Genomic DNA, 17460 nt, shown 5'->3' with positions numbered 1-17460 from the left:
ATACACACACATACACACACACATACACACACATACACACACACATACATACACACACACACACACACACACACACACATACACACACACATACACACACACACACACACACACACAAATTATGCACGTATATATTCCACAGTAACAATAAATTTCCTTTTTAGTGTGTGTACTTGATTGTTTGGGTCACATGACGTTGTAATTATTGACAAATTTATTGATCACTGTTGACCTTTCACTTGATCTTTCACTCTCATTGATTGGGTCTGTTTGTGGTCACATACACACACACACACACACACACACACACACACACACACACACACACACACACACACTCACATACACACACTTTCCATCCAGTTACTTTGACACACTCGTATCTCTTTAGGTTTCATGGATGAAACAGTCTGTAGAGACTTTTTTTCTAGGCACGTTCCTCATCAGTAAATGTAGAAAAGGGATGCTATTTCCTTTAATAAATAAACATACTGTAAATCACTGGCAAATTGCTGCGCTGTATGAGGACTTTCTTGTAACAGCATGATCCCTAGTGTACTATTCCATACTTAACGCATCACACATCAAATCTCTTTACATTCGATAATGAGAGAGAGAGAGAGAGAGAGAGAGAGAGAGAGAGAGAGAGAGAGAGAGAGAGAGAGAGAACAAGCGAGAGACACATGCACAAGTTCCTCTATAATGATGCTGATGTGTGAAGTTTCAAGTCTGTTGCTATGGATACAAATGCACAGATGCTTTTTATATCACATACAGACAACTGTACACATAAACACTTACATATACAGTCATGTGTGTGTGTGTGTGTGTGTGTGTGTGTGTGTGTGTGTGTGTGTGTGTGTGTGTGTGTGTGTGTGTGTGTGTAGGGAGTATGATTGGGGGTATTTTGAGGGATGAAGTGTGCTGGGGTAAAGATGAAGTAAGAATGGAGTGTTTTAGGCTCTCAGGCAGGCAGAGCAGGGTGGGCTGCGTCCCGAATCGAGGTTAGGGGTGACGATGCTCATGTCGTCCCTCTGGAGTGGTTCGGTCTCACTGGCCATGATGTTGCTCACCAGACAGGTAACGGCTTCATCTATATTAATGTTCTCCTGCAAAGAGGAAAAGAGAGGAAGAGAGGAAGAGATAGAGAGAGAGAGAGAGAGAGAGAGAGAGAGAGAGAGAGAATCTTCACACCCTTTTTCACACACAACCAGGAAGTGAGATTGATTTTGTAATGAATATTCATAACTTGACTCATCTGCATATGCATTATTCTGTGACTCAGCAGGAAGCTTTTGGGGGGTTTGCAAAAAAAAAAAGGGAGCAGAAAATAAAATAAATAATAGAACAAAGAAATAAATGCATAAATGAATAACGTGCAGAAAATGAAAACATACAACAGAGTACAGAAAAGTATCGAAAAGTTTTTTTTTTAATCTATTATTTATTAAATATGAAATTTAGAATTTATTGTTAACATAAAGTTAAAAGAAAGAAAGATAGGAGAAAAAAGAAAAGGGCTTTAAAATCTTGTGTCATGATGTCACTGTCCAGGTTGTAGACCGTTACTATGACGACAGACGGCACGGCACCAGTGGCACGTGCGCTGTCCCACGTTAACACTCGGTACCTTGGCTGATGTCTCGAACCAGCTGATGAAGCCGTGCTCTCGGCAGAACTGCTCCATTCTGCTGGAGTTTGTAGCGAAAGCTTCGTCTCTCTCCTGATCACATTTGTTGGCCAGCAGCACGGCGGCGATTCGTTTCCCTCCAGAGACGTTCAGTTTGTCGTCTAAATCCTCCTTCCACTTCCTCACGGCCTCGAAAGTGCACGAGCGCGTCACGTCGAAGACCACGAAGGCGCCGAGGGCGTCACGGTAATAAACACGGGTCATGTTCCCGAAACGTTCCTGACCTAGAGAGAGAGAGAGAGAGAGAGAGAGAGAGAGAGAGGAAGAAAAAGTGAGACAGAAAGAGAAAGTGAGAGAGACAGTGAGAGAGAGGAAGAGTGAGAGAGAGAGAGAGAGAGAGAGAGAGAGAGAGAGAGAGAGAGAGAGAGAGAGAGAGAGAGAGAGGAAGAGAGAGGGGAGGAGAAAGTGAGAGAGAGAGTAAGAGAGTGAGACACAGCGAGAAAGAGAGGGCAAGAGATAGAGAGTGAGTGAGACACAGAGAGTGAGAGAGAGAGAGGAAGAGAGAGTGAGAGAGAGTAAGAGTGAGAGAGAGAAAGAGGGAGGAAGAGAAAGTGAGACAGAAAGAGAAAGTGAGAGAGAGGGGAAGAGAAAGTGAGACAGAAAGTGAGAGAGAGAGTGAGAGAGTGGGGAAGAGAGAGCGAGAGATAGAGAGAGTAAGAGCGAGAGAGAGAGAGGGGAGGAGAAAGTGAGAGAGAGAGTAAGAGAGTGAGACACAGCAAGAAAGAGAGGGCAAGATATATAGAGCAAGAGAGAGTAAGAGTGAGTGAGACACAGAGAGTGAGAGAGAGAGTGGGGGTGTGAGAGACAGAGAGAATGAGGGAGAGAGAGAGTAAGAGTGAGTGAGAGTGAGACACAGAGAGAATCAGGGAGAGAGAAACGGAGCGAGAGAGAGAGAGAGAGAGAGAGAGAGAAAAGGAGTGTGAGAGAGAGAACTTAGAACAAACTAAACTTCACACTGATGTTCTACATGAACCCAAACTTCTCCCTAACAGAAAACAGCCCAAACACGTTGTCTTGTGTTCATGACATCATGAGAAATCTTCATCACATCACATGTCCCTGGTTGCCTCTGCCAGGAGGTTCAGCCGCAGCCAGCACGATAACCAACACAGCCGAAGCCTGTTTCTGTGGGAAATCTCCTTCACATGAGCATCACACGCAGGAACGTCCGGCTTTGTGTGAGATTTGGGGGGAATTAAAGTCACATGGTGCGACAGGAGGAACCACATGAGACCACTTTATTCACTCAAATCATCCACGGTTTAAATCTTTTTTGTTTAAAGCATCGACTGCGAAATGTGAGAGTTAAACGTTCATCAATAAGGAAAGTGTGAAGTGTGGAAACGTGAGTGTGCGAGAGTGAAATGTTCACCTGCGATGTCCCACAGCTGCAGCCGGATCGTGTCCTGGTCCTGGTTGATCACTTTGAGAGCGAAGTCCACTCCGATGGTGGCTCTGTAGTTAGTGGAGAAGTGCTGGTGCACGTAGCGTTTGATGATGCTCGTCTTCCCGACGCCGAGGTCTCCGATCACCAGGACCTTATAGCGATGCTCCCTCTGCTGCATGGCAAGCGGTGAACGAGACAGAGCCGCTCCGGCCTTTCGCTAAGTTTTCCAGAAATGAGGATTTAGGGATTAGTGATCAGTGATCGGGCACAGTGGCTTAGTGGTCAGTACGTTCGCCTCACACCTCCAGGGTTGGGGGTTCGATTCCCACCTCCGCCTTGTGTGTGTGGAGTTTGCATGTTCTCCCCGTGCCTCGGGGGTTTACTCCGGTTTCCTCCCCCGGTCCAAAGACATGCATGGTAGGTTGATTGGCATCTCTGGAAAATTGTCCGTAGTGTGTGTGTGTGTGTGTGTGCCCTGTGATGGGTTGGCACTCCGTCCAGGGTGTATCCTGCCTCGATACCCGATGACACCTGAGATAGGCACAGGCTCCCCGTGACCCGAGAAGTTCAGATAAGCGGTAGAAGATGAATGAATGATCGCGCGGCGAGATCCCAATAAAACCTCCTACTAGTGCAATCCTAGTGAACGCTAAATAGTGCACATATTAGGGAGAAGTGACCTGAAGGTCAAAATGTGAATAGTGGAATCATAATTGTTGGCACCCTGCACAAAATAAATAAAATAACTGACCACAAATTCCACAAGAAATTTTCAAGGATTCTCTATCCTTATGAATAGTTTTCCTTTAAGCATCCGTAGATTTATATTGTATAGTATAATTTTATAATAAGGATTGAATACATTTAGTTCACTACACCAAGATGATTTCAGTAAGACTTGTGTGAAAAATAAATCCTTAAAAACAAGGAAGTCATTTGTAAAAATCAGCCTTTATTGCACAAAATCATTAAAATGATCCAATTAAAAAAAAAAAAAAAAACAATAATAAAACTTTTAGCTGCTGAACATTTTGAAAGCACGAGGAAATTACAATGGAACTAAAATACGCGTGATCAATTTGTGCCGACTCCTTGAACAGTGAGCAAACAAACAGTGCGTCGCTTTTTATAACCGTTTAAATCTGCTAGAGCAACAAGGGTCAGTTATTAGGGTGAGGTGAGGTAACACGATTGGGGCGGAGCCACGGACGATGAAAACAGCTAGCGTCTATTGCTCAAAAAAAAAAAATCATCCCTATCTCAGTGAAGCAGATCTGTCCAGACTATCGAAAGGCACCACAGTGAAAAGAAGAGAGTGACATGATTTGTAAAAAAAATTATAATAATTATAGAAATTATTTAAAACAACTGCTTACTAAATCAATTTTAAAAGAACCGCTGACGTTCTTGAGGCTGTCGCCGACTCCGTACCTCTATTCTATGCAGCACATTTCACACTACCATAAGTAGTTACCTAGTAAACAGAGGAAGGATTTGGGACACAGCCAAGAGGGACAGCGGTTTCTTTTTTCCCTTTTTAAAAGCAAACACAAATAAGCAAGTCTTAAGAGAATCCGACTAGAGAAGGCAGAGAGACGCAGAGACGTCACAGCTGAGAGACAGGCTTGGCTGCCATGGCGATGCTCTCTATAGCGCATTCGTCGGTCCCACGCCGGATGCGGAAGAAGCCGTCTTCGCCCCAGCCGGTTCCCCAGCTGTTCTTCACGATCCAGTATTTCTCGCCAGTCTCCTGGTTCCGCCCGTAGCCCACCAGCAGCACTGCATGATTGGTCAATTCAAAAGGATTGATGGAGTCCCGCAGGCCTGTATGATGATAGATGCCCTCTTTGTAATTCATGAAGTCGGGGTAAACCTCAAAGGCCACGCCCAGCGGTCCGTCCCTCACCAGCTCGATCATCATGGCTGCCTCGTTGCACCCGCCGTAGAAGCCGCCGACGTAGTGGTAGTCTGAGACATAATGGCGAGGACAGTCGGTGGCGACGGTGCAGGGAGAATCTTTGCCAGCGTAAGGGAAGCACTTCTCCTCGACGATGCCGAAGTCTTGCACGTACTTACCGATCAGGTACGGGAAACCGCCATCACAACCTGCATAGAGTCCATACGCAGAGGAAATTGTGCAAATTAAAAAAGACAAGTTTCTATGACAACATGAAATGGTGTCCGGCTGTACGTACGCACGCACGCACGTCGTGTGTGTAGTGAACTACGTTACAGAAGACACTCGTGTGTAAAGAATATGTCGGCTGTACGACTCACAACATTCATGACATTTCCTACTTCATATAGTTCAGATTAAATAAAAACTAGTTAAAAAGAAATAAATAATAAAGTGCTCAATGTCCACTTCAATAGTGAAACAGAACAGTGTATGCGTGTGTGAGAGAGGGAGAGACCCTGTGCGTGTGTGTGTGTGTGTGTGTGTGTGTACCTTGGGAATACTGTGAGCAGGAGACGACCTGCTGAGGGCTGAAGATCGGCTGCTGTGTGTTGTTGGTCTGGACTCGGATTCGTGACTCCAGCATCCCCATCGTCGAAAAGGAGTAGCAGCTACCACACGACGCTATAATAATAATAATAAACATTTGAGCAAAGATTGTAAACTGTCCCCCATCTTGCAACTTCGACCCTTTCATTTCATTAAATAAATATATTTGGCCATTTATTTATTATACACTTCCGATTTCAGATCATTTGAAATGATTTAATATACAGTTATTAATAATTCCACTTATTATGTTTTAAAATGTTAGGTTTTCTCTTCATCAGGATTAATAACAAGGCCATTCCCATCATAATGAAGCTCATACTAGAATAAACTGTTACGGTTACAGCGGTGAATAAGCCACACCCACATCCCGACCGACTCCGAGCCTCACCTTGATTGCGTACTGGACTGACGTAATTGACGCCGTTCACATTCCTCCAGTCCCACTGCTCTGGCAGACCGGCAGCCTTCTTGAGAAGCTCCGGGGTGACGGGGGCGGGGTTTACACGTCTGAGGAGTAAAGGGGCGGAGTCAGGATCAATCCAATACAGATTTAAATGACATGATCGTGGGCAGAATACAGGGCCAAATCTATATACACACACCAGCTTAGCCTTCATAATGCATTATAGTGTGGCCTTATCAAGCCTTCACTTGTGCTCTCAAAACACCAAACACTAACAAGGGGGAAGAATTAGGAAGAAAAATAAAATAATTTGAAAATTATGAAAAAACAAAACAAAGGAAAATAATGGATACAAGGAAAGCAAGAACTATAGCAGGTAAAAGGCTACATAGAAAAATATATATATAAATAAATAAGCCCCCACCCCCCCTGAACAGCACCAAGACTCCTGATGCTTAAAGAATAATTTCTGACATGACTCTAGAGAGCATGCACAATTTGAAAGTGTGTGAAGTATGTGTGGGGTCTGTGCATGTGCACACACACACACACACACACACACACACACACACACACACACACACACACACACACACACACACACACACACACACACACACACACACACACACACACACACACACACACACACACACACCTTGGGAAGTGGGACTTGCGTCCTCCTGCTCTTCGTGTCAGCTCCTGGATGGTGAGGATCTCATGCTCTCTGTAGGCTGCAGCTCTCCATGAGCTCTGTACAGAGTTTATACGCTCCACGAAGCTTGTGTCATGTTTATACAGCTGCAGGAACCTGATAAACACACACACACAAAATATAAAGTTATGGTTACATAATTAAACGCATCCACAGCATTCACACACACACACACACACACTTACGGGTTAGGTGGACGGATGAAGGAGGTTTTAGGAGCCACACGCTGAACTTTCTTCCCAGTGAAACAGGCCCAGTTGTTTCCCAGAACGTCATGAACCCAACCAGGAAGCGTCTGATCACAGTAACTCTTGACCACAGAACCTTCTTGGGAATACTGAGTCAGGAAGAAAAGAAAAAGCGAGAAAAAATGACTCACACGTACAAGAGCAGGTGACTAGTCAATTAGAGGTGGGGGGGGGGGGGTGCAGCAAGGCAAATAAGATGTCTGGATTTAGCATTCAGTCTGGTGCGTTCATTACGCCACATCGATAGTTATTCAGTAAATGACTTGTGAGCTGTGAAAGCTCTGGCTCACGCGCTTGGCAGTAAAAGTGAGGAAAAAAGTGCAGAGTCGTGATGTTTCGCAGCCGAAACGTCGATCACGTCACCAAACGCAATTTATCGGGAAGTGAGATTAATTTAAACGCTGAATCACCTAAAAGACTTTATTAGACAAGTCATCTGATGTTAGAGGAAAATAATCCACTCCAGAGAAGTAACTGCAGCGCTGGTTATTTAGAACTACACGCCATACAGATCACTTTCATTAGAATTAAGAAGTCAAATCACCAAAACAGGGAACGTAGTCACCTCAGAGCGAGAAGAAATCAGACCAAGCTTCATTCATGAGCCAGTCATGTGCATTGGTGTGAAACAGGAAGTGTAGCATTTCCGAGCAAGTCTAGTCATGTGAGGTCACATGGAGTCACCCGAGACGGAAAATAACCTCTGTACGTGTGTCTGTTAGGGGGATTCGTGAGAGACACCGACCTTGAAGAAGCCGAACCATTTGTAGTCGTTGAGAACAACCTCGAAGCCCTGGTTGTAGATGATGGTGAAGAAACCAGTATTTCCAAGATCATCAACAGCCTGAGATAATTTCTGCAAGTGCACAGTCACTGACTTCACTGGTGGACCTGCACACACACACACACACACACACACACACACACACACACACAGAGAGACAGACACACAGAGACAGACAGACAGACAGAGAGACAGACACACAGAGACAGACAGAGAGACAGACACACAGATACAGACAGAGAGACAGACAGAGAGACAGACACACAGAGACAGACAGAGAGACAGACAGACAGAGAGACAGACACACAGACATACAGACACACACACAGACAGACAGACAGACAGACAGACAGACAGACAGACAGACAGACAGACAGACAGACAGACAGACAGACACACACACACACACACACACACACACACACACACACACACACACACACACACACACACACGATAAAGAATTGCCCCAGTGTGTGTACTATAACACAGATCACGGTGTGTGTCTCACCAGCAGTAGAGCAGTCGATGGTTTTATCTTGTCCTACATTAGAGATCTGGAACATCCAGGTTCCCAGCAGCTCTTCATAAGTACAGTTAGCTGGTGTGTCACTTAAAGAGCCGCTAAAGCAGCTAAACACCACCAAACACAACAAACACGCCTTCATCACGCACACGTCCTGAGCAGCTAGGCGGTGGACAAACGCTTTGTTTCCGGTCAGTTATCTGCTGAGACTCCGGGTGTCTTTCTGCTCGTCCGGAGACAAAGTTAAACGGGGAACTTCCCGCTCTTATCATGTGACCACAGTCACGTGACACTGACTTAGCAGCAGGAACAGGAAGTTTCTCAAAGACAGAAAACAATTAGAACTTGATATTTACTACGTAGTGTATTATTACACAAGCATGACGCAATATTCTGTCTATCTGTCTGATTGTCTGACTCCCTGCCTTACTGTCTGTCTGTCTGTCTGTCTGTCTGCCTGAATGTCTGACTGTCTCCCTGCCTGCCTGTCCATTTGTCTGACTGTCTGTCTCTCTGCTTGACTGTCTGTCTGTCTGCTTGACTGTCTGTCTGTCTGCTTGACTGTCTGTCTGTCTTTTTGTCTGTCTGTCTGCTTGACTGTCTGTCTGACTGTTTGTTTGTCTGTCTGTCTCTCTGCTTGACTGTCTGACTGTATGTCTGTCTGATTGTCTGTCTGACTGTCTGTCTGCCTGCCTAATTGTCTATCTGTCTGTCTGTCTGACTGTCTCTCTGCCTGATTGTCCATTTGTCTGACTGTCTGTCTGTCTGCCTGACTGTCTGTCTGTCTCTCTGTCTGTCTGCCTGCCTGACTGTCTGTCTGTCTGTCTGAATGTCTCTGTGCTTGACTGTTTGCCTGACTGTCTGTCTGTCTGTTTGCCTGAATGTCTGTTTGCCTGACTGTCTGTCTGCTTGACTGTCTGTCTGTTTGTGTCTCTCTGCTTGACTGTCTGTCTGTTTGTTTGCCTGACTGTTTGTTTGTCTGTCTGTCTCTCTGCTTGAAAGTCTGACTGTATGTCTGTCTGATTGTCTGTCTGACTGTCTGTCTGCCTGCCTAATTGTCTATCTGTCTGTCTGTCTCTCTGCCTGACTGTCCATTTGTCTGCCTGTCTGTCTCTCTGTCTGTCTTACTGCCTGCCTGACTGTCTGTCTGTCTGCCTGAATGTCTCTGTGCTTGACTATCTGTCTGTCTGTTTGTCTGTTTGACTGTCTCTCTGCTTGACTGTCTGTCTGTCCTGTCTGACTGTCTGTCTGTCTGTTTGTCTTAACCCTGTTACACCAGTTTCATGTTTGCTAAGTCACTTAAATATTTTACTGTTATTATTTACTTTTTTGTTACTATTCTATTCATAATGTACCATTTATGTACCTTACCCTGAGTTAAAATTGAGGGTAAGGATTTTTACAAAATGTCTAAAGACAAACGCTAAAGCAGATGTGCGAAGATAAAACCCAGCTGAACAGGACATTTATTGAGTTTAATTTGTAACCTAAATCATACTAGAGTTTTTCTTTCACATAAAAGTTTGGAGTACACTTTAAAATAAAATCTTTGTACTTATGGTATTACATTTCTTTATAATATATATGATATCTTTGTAAAACCATTACGTAACATTTGAACACCAGACATTTAGTTGATGAAGGAGTTGAGCCACATTCCTAAAATCTAATGCTGCTATCTGTTTCTGCTACATCGACCTTTTATTCCTATTGTGACAGCTAGCGATTAGCACTCAGTTGGTATGTTCAGAGCGCTTATCAATGTGAGCTAACACTAGATTGATAAGCAGTAAAGCTGTTGTAAGTTAGCCTCAGCTTAGTTTACGTTTCTTAAGTACTATTTAGCCATGAGTAACTAACTCAGTGTGTGCTTTGAAATGGAAACCGGTAGGGTTTTAATTTTGCGACTCTTTATTGATGATAAAAATACACTCTTTATTGGACGTACAGTAGAAGTCACTGCAGAGGCAAACCAAAGGCAAGAAGACTTGATTTGCAGTTTCTAAAGGGAGCAGGGAGTAATATGGGATTCAGCCTTAATCAGTGATCTAATCAGAGTCTGCGTGGAGAGAATGATTAAATTTAATTGGTCTCTGATTCAATTCAGACTTGATTAATTTGCAGACTAATTAATTTGCTGCCACAGACATTTCATGTGCACAGTCCCACTTCTCCTGTGTTTAATCGCTTTACGTGACAAAGTCAAATACCGTATCTGGAACTGTTGCAGCAAACGAGTTTATGTCTTGTCTCCTTTGAAATATTTTAAAAGATTAAAATTTGTACGCATTGCGTTCGCCTCCAAAAGTACTGGAACGGCAAAGCTAGTTGTTTTTAATTGATTTGGAATTATTGATTGGGTAGATCGGAAAATTTTGCAATAGCAACTTTTGTTAAATATAACTAACATGTTTTTCTTGTTGCCCCATCGTATTTATCTTTATTTTATTGATAGTTTATAGTGGGGCACGGTGGCTTAGTGTTTGGGTGTTCGATTCCGCATTGTATGTGTGGAGTTTGCATGTTCTCCCCGTGCCTTGGGGGTTTCCTCCGGGTACTCCGGTTTCCTCCCCCGGTCCAAAGACATGCATGGTAGGTTGATTGGCATCTCTGGAAAATTGTCCGTAGTGTGTGAGTGAATGAGAGTGTGTGTGTGTGTGCCCTGCGATGGGTTGGCACTCCGTCCAGGGTATATCCTGCCTCGATGCCCCATGACGCCTGAGATAGGCACAGGCTCCCCGTGACCCGAGAAGTTCGGATAAGCGGTAGAAGATGAATGAGTGATAGTTTATAAATTCAGTATTGTGGCACATCTGAGAGACAAGTTAGTTCCTGTCCACAAATACATTATATCTGTATATCTATAAAGTCCTCATCTTTCTCTCTCTCGCTCTCTCTCTCTGTAACTTACACCACATAAACAACAACTCTACGTTTTACACTGTTGAACAACACATTTCTAAAATCCATTTATCAATGTAAATTTCTACTCCACTAAAACTGAGATGTGGAAGTGTAGAACTTTCTTAAACAGTGTGTTTAGAAGACATTAGAAGAATTGCTTTAGATTAATGACCTGTGTAACACACAGTGAAGTCGATGCTGTGACGGTTCCCTAATCCCACTACGCAATTGCACAGAAGGTACGCAATTAGCAAAAATGGTTCTTCAAAGAGGTATTTTGTTGGTTGATGGGTTCGTAGCTTCCTTCAAGTTAACACTATATGAGGAAATGTTTTCCTTTTATCGTAGAATGTGTAGGGTTTTGCCAGATGAGCAAACTAAAGAACTTTCTTCTTGTCACCAATGAACCAATCAACAGATGCAAAATTGTGTTATATTATATATAAAATAAATAAAGAGTGTGTTTAATCTCATTAGAGCCTTTTTCTCTCACTCATACACAGTGTCCCAATTACACTACCAACCAGCAGTCGACAATTGTGACTCACAGCCCATAATAATCACACAGCAGGGGTTTGAATGTGTAGGAATTAGTCACAAGGTGTATTTTTGATTTATATCATTAAAGCGTGTGTGTGTGTGTGTGTGTGTGTGTGTGTGTGTGTGTGTGTGTGTGTGTGTGTGTGTGTGTGTGTGTGTGTGTGTGTGAGTGAGTGAGAGAGAGAGAGAGAGAGAGAGAGAGAGAGAGAGAGAGAGAGAGAGAGAGAGAGAGAGAGAGAGAGAGAGAGAGAGAGAGCAATATTAAATAATGATATTTATTTGGTTTCATTTGAGATAGCATTGATGTGAAATCCAGTGTTTATCACAGTGGTTCATAAATAACACACACACACACACACACACACACACACACACACACACACACACACACACACACACACACACACACACAAACACACACACACAGAGAGAGAGAGAGAGAGAGAGAGAGAGAGAGAGAGAGAGAGAGAGAGAGAGAGAGAGAGCTAGAGTGTGGTGGGTGAGTGGTGTAATTTCTGCAAAAACTCTCCAATTTGCATGTGTGATTGTGATTGTGTGTGTGTGTGTGTGTGTGTGTGTGTGTGTGTGTGTGTGTGTGTGTGTGTGTGTGTGTGTGTGTGTGTGTACATGTGTTGGAGACCCTTACCGTGCATCATTTTCGCCCACACTATAATTACATAAGTGTGCCATCTGACCACACACACACACACACACACACACACACACACACACACACACACATTTACACATATATACACTAAAACTTGACTTTGATGGTACTGTAAGTGTGTATTTAAAGTTTCTGGGTTCCCAAAGGAAAAGCACTCACAGTATCATCAGAAGATCCAACTGCCAATCGGAGTGGGCGGGGCTTGCTCTCTGTCACCTGTCAATCATTTGCATTACATTTACAGCATTTGGCAGACACCCTTATCCAGGGTCAAAAATCATGCTCAAAGAGTCATAGCCACTCATCAAAGGTCTAATATCAAAGTTACTATAAGTTATTAATTAGCAAGTTGAATTTTTTTATTATTTTATTATTTTTAATTTTATATTATCTATTTATTCATACCATGGTGGATTGTAACTCTTTAATCATTTAATTACAAATACTTTTCATTCAAGTATTTATATTCAGCTAACATTTATATCTCAAATTAAAAATAATTACAAAAACCTAATAAGCTCAACCAAGAATTTGAACATACAGAATCATCTGAAATTTCTTTTTCTTTTTTTTTTTACTTTATTTCCCCCTTTTTTTTTTTTTTTATTTATGAATCTTTATCTTTTTTGGACACAAAAATACACTTTCGGCATGTCGATGTTTTATATCAACATTAAATGCAACTATAAATTAGATTTTTTTTTTTTAATTTGTGGCCTCAAAAAAAAAAAAAAAAAAAGAGGAAACCCGCCTCACATCACGCCGGCTAGACACTTATTATTTCTCTTAAACAGCACAAACCCAGTGTGATTTATTTTCCCTGCATTCAGTCACACAGTCGAGGTTCTATTGTAGATTTTTAATAACAATTCAAAAGACATGGAATTTTCCCACACAGGAACACCATGATGTTGAAATGTCCATGAATTAAAAAAAATGAAATAAAGAATTAAAGAAATAAAAGAAGGTAGATGACTCTAAATAGCAATAGGCATCGTTTTTGCACAACTTGAAACAAAACAAAAAATCACCTTAACGATATCTTATTACATTCTACACATCTCTACATCCAAAAAGATGATATATCCAACAAATGAAAAAAATTCAATCAAATTTACTAATAAAAAAGTAATAATAATAATAATAATAATAATAATAATCAAATAAGCACTTACAGCTTCATTTACACGGTTCGAACTGGCACAAGTTGTGAGGTTTGTGTTACGGGTAGGTTTCAACTGTTTAGCCTACTAAGAATGATTGATTTTGATCAGGTATCAAAAAAAAAAAAAAAAAAAACGTCCTTCTTCAATAATACGAAGAAACATTTAGTCTATTAATTGTCGATTTTTTTTTCTTTCAGTTTTTTTTTTCTTTCAGTTTTACGATTCACGTCCATTTTTGAAATTCTTGGATTCTTACATTAGTAGAATCATCAGCCGACTAAACTCTGTTTTTGATAACTGATCACAACAGTTCTTGGCAGAACGCTCTAGATTTTTTGGACACGACTGTAAAATAATCTCTTTTTTTTTGCGTATGTTTCTTAATATAAAAAGCTCAAATATTGCATTCTAACCCCATTTTAGTCCACATGATATCGAGTAAGAAAATTTTTCTCTAATAATAAAATGTAAACAACAATTCACATGAGCTAATGAATAGAATCTAAGATGAGAAAAGATTTTTGTTTTTTTTTTGGATATTTTTTGGTTTGTTTAACGAATTTCTTTTCTTTCATTACTTTTTCTATACGCTTGACTTCACATAACCTCTTCCTACAAAACCTGAACTGACAACCTGATAGCAGATCATTTTAATTTGAATAAAAATAAATAAATAAAATAATTATCGCTGATGGATTGGGGTAAAGAAAAAAAAAATTCAAAAGGAGAAAAAAAGAGAAAACCCTGAATTCAATCAATTTCATTCAATAAATTATAATAAAAAATACTAAAATAAAAAATGAGAATAATACTGTAATTAATGCTAATGTTCCATTTTTTACAATATATATATATAATAATTTCATTATAAATACTGTTGGTGAAATCTCTATTATTATAAATATTTAATCAACTCATCTTTTATGCAGCTCTTGAATGGAAAATAATTACAAACTTGAATAAACTCGAACCATAAAATTGAACATACAAAATTAAGTGAAATTTCTTTTTTTTTTTACTTTATTTCCCCCTAAACAATTTTTCGTTACGTCCTTTCATCGTTTCTTTTGACGCAAAAATACACTTTTGCAGTAAAAGTTTTGGGATGAGGTACATCGTGTATACTACACTCCTTATAACATCTTAATTATAATTAAAAGTTAATTATAGTTCATTTTCCCAGATCCACACGTGTGTGACTCGCATTCATCGAAAATAAATAGTGGAATCAAATTCAGTGCATTTCTCCGTACTTTGTGTGTGTTCACTGTAGTATTGCTTTATATCTGAAATATTTATATATTCAATTTTTCTTTTTTTTTCCTTTTTTTTCTTTTTTATTTTTTACAAAATGCAATACAATTCTGTCAACATAGAAACTTTTCCTGTCATTATTTTATTAAATAAGCTCCTTTGGCACTACAAACTAGTAAGTTACTATTCATTAAATAACATATAGATATCTGAATAGCGTCATGTTCCTTATCCGTATGTGTGGGTGTGTTGTATAAGAAATGACATCTTTAACTTTTTGCATGTTTGATCATTAGTTTTCAATGCGGATATTTTCTTGACGTTTGAATAACAGAACAAAAGATTTTCTCTTATCATGATGTTTTATATGGGGGACAAACTATGTTTCATTATAGTCAGAATGAGAATGTTTGCAATTTCCAGGGTACGTTTGTGGGTAGGATGGGTTTTAATAAGCTAAAAGTCTTTTACAAATGAAACTACGAACACAAATGTTGTCACTGAGTGTTACAATGAGTATTAACATTTGAAGAAAATGCTAAGAATTATTACTCTGTTGATTATCATTAGCTAAACAGATAGCAAATGAATCAATTTATTCATCTGAATCGTTGTGTGACCATCTTAAACAAATCGACTCCTTCATTTGATTCACTAAACAGATAGCAAATGAATCAATTTATTCATCTGAATCGTTGTGTGACCATCCTAAACAAATCGACTCCTTCATTTGATTCACTGTGTGACAATTTTAAATGAATCGATTCCTTCACCTGCTTCATGGAGCGGCAATCTCAATGAAGTCGATTTCTCCACCTGATTCATTGTGTGACGATCTCAAATGAATCGATTCCTTCACCTGATTCACTGTGTGACAATATCAGTTCATTTAACTGATACACAGGGACGATCTCAAATGAATCAATTCATAAATTTGATTCATTGTGACAACCATTATCGTAATACTCCAGTAGATTACACTATTAGATTCACTAGTATCGTGTTCAGTCTGGTGAAAACAAACAGCACTAAACAAAGAGCAGACACAGAGGTACGATAAATTTGGTCCCACGCTATTCAAGGTTCACCGAAAAATACACATTCATAATTATGAATTAAACATCCTGGCTGGAAAAAATAAAGGAATAGATGGAGAGGAAGAAAAAAAAAGGAAGAGTAATATTAGAAAGGAAAGTAATAGGACGTAGAAAATGGGAACAAAATAAAAGATGACAAATTGTCATTTACGTATATTTACAAGATTTTGCAGGAAATAAACCAAAGCACTTTTTGCAGAGTCTGTTAGGTCAGGTCCTCGAGCCCAAGACCAGCTAAAGCAGGTCCTTAGTTTCAACTGGTCCATTTGTGTGTGTGTGTGTGTGTGAGTGTGTGTGTGTGCGCACTGTCAACACACTGTCCAGTTTTAAATGTTTTTCAGCCCTTTCTATTCTCCATGCCTGATGCCAGCTTTGTAGGGGCGGTCCTCATTTCAGGTCCCCGTTATCCCATAAACACACACACACACACGGAGTAAACACTTCATTAAAATATCTCTAATTAGATGAGAGCCATGTATATTTAAGGCCTTTACCAAACAAAACGACAAAAAACATTATTTTATACCACACGTCAATATAAAGTCTTTAAGACGCTTCAGTAGCCAAATGTAACAGTGAGAACATGTAAACACGCACACTATATACCTTATGTCTGTCACATTCGTCCTAGTTTCAGTCCCCATAAGGACACAGGAGGCTTTTATATTCCATCTTAGTGGTCTACTCCCCATATGCTCCAGCATTACATCCTTATTTCCTTGTAAGACTCATACTCATCTTTTCAAGGAGGAGGAATTCAGGGTTACTGACTGAACTCTATCTGTTACGACTCTAGCGAACCGTTTATTCATCAATCGCAGCATTCGCAGAAATAACCGTTCTAACGTAGACGTTATTGGGGGTGGTTATTCCTTTTGAAAGTCTTTACACCTTTGGTCTGAAGATCTAAAGCAGAAGACGACAAAATCAGGAGTATTCCTGTGGACTGAATCACTTATTTACGGCACCAGGGTCGAGTGATATGTGAAAGAAATGGCTGAAGTTTAGACTTTTGTGGGTGTGTTTTTTACGTATGGGCGTGGCCTGTCCAGCGTGTTTGTTTTACATTAGGCGCTCGCTTCGTATAATCGTAATTGACGGATTAGCTAACTGTAGTAGCTGCATACGTTCGTCAGAGGCACCGAGGATCTCTACTACTTCCGTCCATGTTTCGTAACGTCTCTATAAACATGAGCGAAGCCACGTAAGACCGGATGAGATACAGTTCGATGTTTTTCTTCCATTTTCGCGTAAACTGTGAATGCAAACTCTGCTTTGTCCCTTGCTGATGTGAACATAGGACCGGAGCCATAAAATAATCATTAATGATTAATCTTTAAAAGTTCATTGTTGCCATACGGTCATGTTAGCTGTAGCTGTTTAAGTAAAATTTGGTAATCGAAGAATTTGGACCTTCATAAATTGTAGTTAAGCTCCCATGACCTATGGGATGACGGGTAACTCATCAAAGATACATAATTGGACCTTAAGGAATTCCATTGTAACTGAAGCGTACGTTTACGCTGTACTTTAGGGAACAAGGACGCCGTTATTCATCTCTTCAGCA

At 40.6% G+C, this 17460-nt stretch overlaps 2 protein-coding genes across 2 annotated transcripts; both read right to left on the bottom strand.

The window, feature by feature from the left end:
• Positions 1 to 461: 461 nt before the first annotated feature.
• rab38a (RAB38a, member RAS oncogene family) lies at positions 462 to 3299 on the bottom strand. The gene is made up of 3 exons (XM_047820746.1): positions 3063 to 3299; positions 1631 to 1914; positions 462 to 1109 (listed from the first exon to the last, which is right to left on the bottom strand). The coding sequence occupies exons 1-3, from the start codon at positions 3253 to 3255 to the stop codon at positions 957 to 959; spliced, it is 630 nt and encodes a 209-aa protein (XP_047676702.1). The 5' UTR covers positions 3256 to 3299; the 3' UTR covers positions 462 to 956.
• A 710-nt stretch (positions 3300 to 4009) lies between these two features.
• On the bottom strand, positions 4010 to 8528 carry ctsc (cathepsin C). Its single transcript, XM_027138886.2, has 7 exons — positions 8248 to 8528; positions 7698 to 7843; positions 6890 to 7041; positions 6648 to 6800; positions 5975 to 6093; positions 5527 to 5658; positions 4010 to 5183 (listed from the first exon to the last, which is right to left on the bottom strand). Exons 1-7 carry the CDS (start codon positions 8402 to 8404, stop codon positions 4684 to 4686), a joined length of 1359 nt encoding a protein of 452 aa, XP_026994687.1. The 5' UTR covers positions 8405 to 8528; the 3' UTR covers positions 4010 to 4683.
• Positions 8529 to 17460: the final 8932 nt, after the last annotated feature.

Source organism: Tachysurus fulvidraco, chromosome 11 (genome assembly GCF_022655615.1).
Source record: "Tachysurus fulvidraco isolate hzauxx_2018 chromosome 11, HZAU_PFXX_2.0, whole genome shotgun sequence".
In the NCBI taxonomy this organism is placed as follows: Eukaryota; Metazoa; Chordata; class Actinopteri; order Siluriformes; family Bagridae; genus Tachysurus; species Tachysurus fulvidraco.
Note: the sequence above shows the minus strand (reverse complement) of the source record. Positions and strands in the feature narration are given on the sequence as shown.

Coding starts and splice junctions, on each gene's coding strand:
- rab38a (XM_047820746.1), bottom strand. CDS start 3,255: ATGCAGCAGAGGGAGCATCGCTATAAGGTCCTGGTGATCGGAGACCTC. Junction 1,915..3,062: donor GCAGCTGTGGGACATCGCAG/GTGAACATTTCA, acceptor CTCTCTCTCTAG/GTCAGGAACGTTTCGGGAAC. Junction 1,110..1,630: donor GGTTCGAGACATCAGCCAAG/GTACCGAGTGTT, acceptor TCCTCTTTGCAG/GAGAACATTAATATAGATGA.
- ctsc (XM_027138886.2), bottom strand. CDS start 8,404: ATGAAGGCGTGTTTGTTGTGTTTGGTGGTGTTTAGCTGCTTTAGCGGC. Junction 7,844..8,247: donor CATCGACTGCTCTACTGCTG/GTGAGACACACA, acceptor GTGTGTGTGCAG/GTCCACCAGTGAAGTCAGTG. Junction 5,659..5,974: donor CAGTCCAGTACGCAATCAAG/GTGAGGCTCGGA, acceptor TTATTATTATAG/CGTCGTGTGGTAGCTGCTAC.